The following is a 7,500-nucleotide window of genomic DNA, read 5'->3' on the forward strand; positions in this document are numbered from 1 at the left end:
GCGCCTGGACGTGTACTCGGCGATCACCCCCGCCGTACAGTTATTAGAGACGACCTTCCTGTAGCTGGAGGACGGCACGCACGCACACGCACGCACGCACAGGTAGGGACACACGCACACACACACACACACACACACACACACACAGGCAGGGACACATACACACACACACACACACACACACACACACACACACAGGAACACATGGATAGGAACACACACACACACACACACACACACACACAGGCAGGGACACATACACACACACACAGACACACACACACACACACAGGCAGGGACACATACACACAGACACACAGACACACACACACACACACACAGGTACAGAGAGGGATACACACACACACACAGGCATAGGTACACACAGATAGGAACACCAACACACACACACACACACACACACACACACACACACACACACACACACACACACACACACACACACACACACACACACACACACACACACGGGGATAGGAAACAGAGTAGAAAATCAGTTCAGAAATAACAGGCAGCCGTTTCACTCGGAGTGCGATTACAAGGCAGGACCGGAGTACTTTTGGACTTTCGTCTTACCGGCTGCACCCCCCCAAAAGGAACAGACCCGATGCGGACATGAATTCCTCTCCTGCATCACTGTTCTGCTGTTTCTTTAGTCAAGATGCCGGCAGTCGAAAAAACAAACCATCTCTTATCCTGCAGTCACACGCGTGGACCCATAGTCACGCGTGCACACGACCATGACCGCTTGCTCAGAGTTGAAACCTACGGTCCATAATGCGCAGGTCTTACATCAACACTGTAAGGTGCTCCATAACTCCATTAGGGCGTTTAAGGCTTCTTCAATCATGTGGTAATAGACATGCATGAGACGCCCACACGTCGCGTTTCTAGGTCATTTAAGAATGAACCAAAACAACAAGTCAGGGAAGCGAGTCCCATGCATACATATCACACACACACACACACCGTCCAGGCCGGGGGGGGGGAACAACAAGCTGAAGGCGTCTACAATCAGGATCGCTCCCGGGCGATTGGTAACGTCCCCCCCCCCCCCCCCCCCCCCAACCGCGTATTCAAGTGCGTCGGAATGACCCTGATTGATATTTTGTTTGCGAGCTCTCCCCGGAAAGCGTGGTACCAAAACCTCGTCCTTCACGCCCGGCTGGCTGGCTGGCTGTGCTCGGAGATAATATCACAATCACGCACTTGATCATTCAAGGGGTGGCGCTGCGTTTCCCGGGGCCTGTCTCTGTATTTTCACAAGGCTAATGTCATCCCCCCCCCCCCCTCCCAAAATCCCGACCACCACCTCACTGCTCACCTGAATGTGCAATGCACCTGGCGAGCGGGCAATGCAGTCACACCAGTCAATGTTCAATGGAGGGGGGGGAGGAGGGGGGGAGGAGAGGAGGCAGGGGGGGGAAGGGGGAAAGGGGGTAATGGGGGAGGGGGTTCTGTTCTGATCTCAACTCGGACCCAGTAGTCCTACCACGTTATACAGCCACCCTCCTCCCATACAGCGGTCAAACCACCTGTCGATTTGAATCCTTTACACACACACACACACACACACACTCCTTCCCTAACAACGTCCGTGTCCGGAACAGGATGTTTCAGTCTCCCACCGGGAAAAGTGGGCTTGTTATGGCCCATTTTGTGTTTGCTCTTAACCAATTGTGCGCGTGTGTACATAATCCCCTGCTCCAGCCACATGATTGGTCCAAAACAAATGCAAAGGAAAAAAAGTCCCCATTCACTCCACGGTGAGACTCACTCTTTTGACCCGCCCCCCCCCCAGTCTGTACTCACTCTTTTGACCCCCCCCCCCCCCCCCCCCCGCAGTCTGTACTCACCCAGTGCTTCTGAGGAAGGTGGTCCCGGTGGTGCAGCTGCGGGACATGGAGGACGGGTGGAACCAGAAGGCGGGGCTACACTTGCCGTCCGTTCTGCGGTCGTAGCCGTAGTCACTGCAAAAGAGCCAGCCAATCAGTGAGCCTGAACAAGGCACCACCGCCACAGAGTTTTGGGAAATATCTGTTGTTTGTTTGCAGCATATAAAACTAGATAATATGGGGATATGAGTGGGAAGGGAAGGGTGTACTTACCTGCTGATTCTAAACTTAAATATTGCAAAATTTCCCACTTTACTTGTGGTGAGTCTGTCGGGCGAACATGTTTTGATAATGCTACAGCTACCGGCAACAGCACAATGGCTATTTTGGATGTTTCTAACAACACCATTATTTGTCCAATTAAATGAGCGTGGGTCAAATAAGCGCTGTCGAACATCGGGCTAATTAACGTGACACGCAAACGGACGTTAGGACTAGAATACTGTTAATGAAAGCCATTAGCCTCGCTGATGAACGGGTTTTGACAAAACCGCGAGAGCAACATTAGAAGAACAATGGGACCACGGCATTAATGAACCAGTAACGGGTAAGTGGCAGTGTGTGTCTGTGGCAGTGTGTCTGTGGTCCTGTGTCTGTGGTAGTGTGTCTGTAGCAGTGTGTCTGTGGTCCTGTGTCTGTGGTAGTGTCTAGCAGTGTGTCTGTAGCAGTGTGTCTGTGGTAGTGTGTAGTAGTGTGTCTGTAGCAGTGTGTCTGTGGTCCTGTGTCTGTAGCAGTGTGTCTGTGGTCCTGTGTCTGTGGTAGTGTGTAGTAGTGTGTCTGTAGCAGTGTGTAGTAGTGTGTCTGTAGCAGTGTGTCTGTGGTCCTGTGTCTGTGGCAGTGTGTAGTAGTGTGTCTGTAGCAGTGTGTCTGTGGTCCTGTGTCTGTAGCAGTGTGTCTGTAGCAGTGTGTCTGTAGCAGTGTGTAGTAGTGTGTCTGTAGTAGTGTGTCTGTGGTCCTGTGTCTGTAGCAGTGTGTCTGTAGCAGTGTGTCTGTAGCAGTGTGTCTGTGGTCCTGTGTCTGTGGTCCTGTGTCTGTGGTAGTGTGTAGTAGTGTGTCTGTGGTCCTGTGTCTGTAGCAGTGTGTCTGTAGCAGTGTGTCTGTAGCAGTGTGTCTGTGGTCCTGTGTCTGTGGCAGTGTGTAGTAGTGTGTCTGTAGCAGTGTGTCTGTGGTCCTGTGTCTGTAGCAGTGTGTCTGTAGCAGTGTGTCTGTAGTAGTGTGTCTGTAGCAGTGTGTCTGTGGTCCTGTGTCTGTAGCAGTGTGTCTGTAGCAGTGTGTCTGTAGCAGTGTGTCTGTAGCAGTGTGTAGTAGTGTGTCTGTGGTCCTGTGTCTGTAGCAGTGTGTCTGTAGCAGTGTGTCTGTAGCAGTGTGTCTGTGGTCCTGTGTCTGTGGTCCTGTGTCTGTGGAAGTGTGTAGCAGTGTGTCTGTGGTAGTGTATCTATAGCGGTGTGTCTGTAGCAGTGTGTCTGTGGTCCTGTGTCTGTGGCAGTGTGTATGCAGTGTGTCTGTGGTAGTGTATCTATAGCGGTGTGTCTGTAGTAGTGTGTCTGTGGTAGTGTATCTATAGCGCTGTGTCTGTAGCAGTGTGTCTGTGGTAGTGTGTAGTAGTGTGTCTGTAGTAGTGTGTCTGTGGTAGTGTATCTATAGCAGTGTGTCTATAGCAGGGTGTCTGTAGTGTGTCTGTGGTAGTGTGTAGTAGTGTGTCTGTGGTAGTGTATCTATAGCGCTGTGTCTGTAGCGGTGTGTCTGTAGTGTGTCTGTGGTAGTGTATCTATAGCGCTGTGTCTGTAGTAGTGTGTCTGTAGTGTGTCTGTGGTAGTTAGGGCTGGCCCCGAAGCACTCCTTCGATTTCCAAACGTAAATCTGCATATTGAAGTAGAGAGAAAGAGAAAGAAAAAAAGTTGCAGTGCACATCCTTCACTGCCCGTAAACGTAGCGGGCGGCGAACACTGCTGCAGGATGGGCTTTTCATCAACTGATTGTTTTTTTTTTCCCCCTCCTTTTTATTTTTAAGTGGTTCAATTGGTAAAAACCGAACAGCAAAACAACAACATCCCGCCAGTGGCCTTCGGATGCCCTCGTCAGCACGAGCCCGCCTCGGTCGCGGCGGAGCTTCAATGCAGCCTCAAAGTATCGGAATTAAACTCCAATTATCATGAAAACAAATAGGAGGTTTGAGCATCGTCAAAAAGTTTTGAGTACATTTCCCAGAAGCAGGACGGGCGATGTTGTTTACCCGGTGATGAATCAAACACGGGCGTTACTGTGGCGGACAGATCGCCATTCAGGGAAAAACATCGCTACCTGTTCTATTCATGTTTACTGAATAAACAACACGCTGTTAGTAGTAGGCAGAGCTTTTTTCGGTGTCTTTTGGACTCGTATTAACATTGAAATAGGAGCTATATATGTCATTATTTAAACCTTAGTGAAACCATTAACTCCCGACGGCATGAGGGAGTTTGAGGCTTGCGTATCCTCAAAATGCTCCTGCAATATTCAAGTAATCAGAGTCAGAATATGCAACTATAAAACTAGCGAATGATAATTCAGTCAGCCAATATTTGGCCATTCTGATGATGGCGACCTATATTTTGTCTCAGCTTTCCTGGTAGTGTGTCTGTGGTAGTGTGTCTGTGGTAGTGTGTCTGTGGTAGTATGTCTGTGGTAGTGTGTTGGTTGTGTGTCTGGTCATTCGTATGTGGTAGTGTGTCTGTGGTAGTCTGTAAGCGGTAGTGTGTTTGTCTGTGTGTTGGTAGTGTGTGCGTGTGTGTGTGTGTGTGTGTGTGTGTGTGTGTGTGTATGTGGTAGTGTGTGTGGTAGTGTGTGTCTGTGGTAGTGTGTGCGTCGTGGTGTGTCTGTGGACGTGTGGTTGTGTGAGTGTGTCTGTGGTAAGGTGTGTGTGTGTGTGTGTGTGTGTGTTGTAGTGTGTCAGCGGTCGTGTGCGCGCTAGTGTGTGTGTGCACGGTATAAAAGTGTATCAGCGCTAGTGTGTGTATATGTGTGGTAGCATGTGAGCCAGAGACTACTACTACACAGCAGCGCGGCTGTACGACGGAGACTCCACTTATAGCACGAAAGTGTGCGTTCAGCCAGCAACAGTCTCCACTTAGCATCCCAGACCATCTGACAGCCTGTCCACCACCCTAACTCAGAGTCAACCGTGTCCATGACAGTGATCTCCTTCGTTTTCTGTCCAGCAGTTTGTCTGCCATGTTACTATCGACTAGAATCCATCAAGGACCCGCAAAGCATCGAGGGAAGTCAAATACTATGCATCTACAACTTGTAATACTTCCAATAGCTCCAGTGTTTATTTTGATGAGATTGTTCTGCGTCTCAATGACCTTTCAAGTGGCTGATACAATAGATTAATGGAGCGCTAGACTGCATCAACATAACCGCTCCACGGGCAGATACCGAAACCCTAACCTGAGGATAAATTACGTGACTAACACGCCACCGATTGATGAATGTGGTCGTTTCCCCTCCCCGGTGGATTTATGTTCCATCCCACTGATTCATTATGGTATTTAAACCTGTCACCTAGCCAGGAGAGTCAACTGCTTAGGCAGAGAAACACACTTTGCCCCCCCCCCCCCCGCCCCCGCCCCCGCCCCCGCCCCAAACACTCACCACTCAAAGTCCGCCTCGGTGCAGTCGCAGGGTGCTGACGTCATGGTGACCGAGTACCGCTTCCCCATGACACACCTGGCCGTGGGCTTCAGCTTCCTGTAGATCCTCTTCACACCCATGAGGCACGGCTCCCCCTGGTGGCCAGGCCAGAGAATATAAAAAAATTAATAAAAATAAAAATAAATGAGAAAAAACAAAACAAAGTGTAGTGCTGATGCATTTGCAGAGAGAGAGAGAGAGAGAGAGAGAGAGAGAGAGAGAGAGAGAGAGAGGAGAGTTTCGTTCACAGCAACTTTATTCACAGTCATTTGTTTTAGAAATGGGCTGCGCAAAAAAAAAAAAAAAAAAAGGGGCAACAAAAATAACAACACACGACAATATATCCCAACGATTTGCTGAGCCCCTTGAAATGTGTGTGCTGCTTGAGTACGTCTGGGCCCGGGAGGAGATTGTCCCCGCTGTGGTACATAGGTTTGAGCTTACCAACAAAAAAAGTCTTATTAAGCTAACACCAATCCATTACTGTGTGCAAACAAAAACAAATAATATATATAGATGTATATATAGAAAAACAGAAGGAGAAAAAAAGATTAGATCGAACAAACATGCGCTTTTGAAGTGGCTATTCTGGAATGCAAGCATTTCAGAAACACTGCTTTTGCTTCACGGCATAAATAGTGTTCCGGGAAGACAATTCTGCCGCTGTACAATAGGTGTCACAAGTGAGATATTTCTGAAACGCTGGCAGCTGTTCTCACAGCATCCCAGTCCTTTAAGGCCTTGCTACGCGACTGCAAGAACTACCCCAGATGTGCCCCCTGCTGTGAACTCCACCCGCCAGACGCATGTGTTTGAATTTAAGTAATTGACGGCGCCGAGACTAAGCGGACGCAACCAGGTGGATGTATTTTCCGTTTACCTTCAGTGCATACACACAGTGGGGACCCGCTTCCACCGTCCGCAGGAATCAACCGTGGATATTTGTGGGTGTGTTGGAAAAATCATCCATTTTACTACCCCGCAGTGCATTACCACGCTCAAGGCAGCGAGGTGGGGTGGGGTGGGGTGGGGTGTGGTGGGAGGGGGTGAGGTGTGGGAGTTCAGGGGGAGATATATAAATGTTTTCCTAGCAAGCGAAGTCCTGGCTGCCTGATCAAGACGACCTCTCTGTGGTCCAAACTTTTAAGAAGACGTCAATTATGAAGGAGACAGTGCCCCCCCCCAGCAGTTCCGGGACACATTTTGGACCGTAAAAATGGTGTGCGAAAAAAAAAAGCTGACAGCTTTTATTTAGAATAATAGATCATTAATTCAATTCTATCACTTAGGGGGCTTTTCGGATATACAGCTGCATTAAATAAATAAAGAATACAAATCCGTGCTGCAGGCGAAAGACTCGAAGCCAGTCGTGAAATACAAATTATAATATCTTACCAAAAACAGATTCATGTCTACAACGTGACAAAAACGTGATCAGAGATCGGGCGGGGGGGGGGGGGGGGGGAAACTAAAAAAAACGAACGCTGTTGTTGAGGATGAAATACATAAAAAGCGCTACGCTAAAAGTGATGATATTAATGCAATTTTCATCCACGTTTCATCCACGTGAACAGCAGCGACTGTGTGTTGATCCGTGGGGGGCCCTGAGGTGCTGTGTGCCCACCTGGTCATGGAGGTGCCAGGTCTGGTAGTCTGCCTCGGTGCACCTCCTGTTGAAGATGGACCTGAAGTCTATCTTCACCAGCTGCCACTCGGAGCGGTGGCTGACGTGGCCGAAGATCCTGGGAGACGGGCCCGGCGACACGGACACAGCGTTTGTTGTTGTTGTGCCAATGTGGAAGATAGAATACGTTACGCTGACATAGAATACATAGAATATGTTATACTAAAGTAGAATGTAGAATATGTTATACTAACGTAGAATATAGAATATGTTATACTAACGTAGAAT

The 7,500-nt window shown here is 49.0% G+C and overlaps 1 protein-coding gene across 1 annotated transcript in view; it reads right to left on the reverse strand.

Moving 5' to 3' along the window:
* The window catches only part of LOC311340438 (VPS10 domain-containing receptor SorCS1-like), a gene marked incomplete at its 5' end in the record, with an annotated part of 105,426 nt that overhangs the window by 3,962 nt on the left and 93,964 nt on the right, over nt 1–7,500 (reverse strand). Inside the window, 4 exon segments of the mRNA XM_084465333.1 lie at nt 5–64; nt 1,878–1,991; nt 5,550–5,683; nt 7,213–7,330. Coding sequence (XP_084321459.1) covers nt 5–64; nt 1,878–1,991; nt 5,550–5,683; nt 7,213–7,330 — 426 coding nt within the window.

This window comes from Micromesistius poutassou, assembly GCF_964030765.1.
Source record: "Micromesistius poutassou genome assembly, chromosome: 3".
Lineage (NCBI taxonomy): Eukaryota > Metazoa > Chordata > Actinopteri > Gadiformes > Gadidae > Micromesistius > Micromesistius poutassou.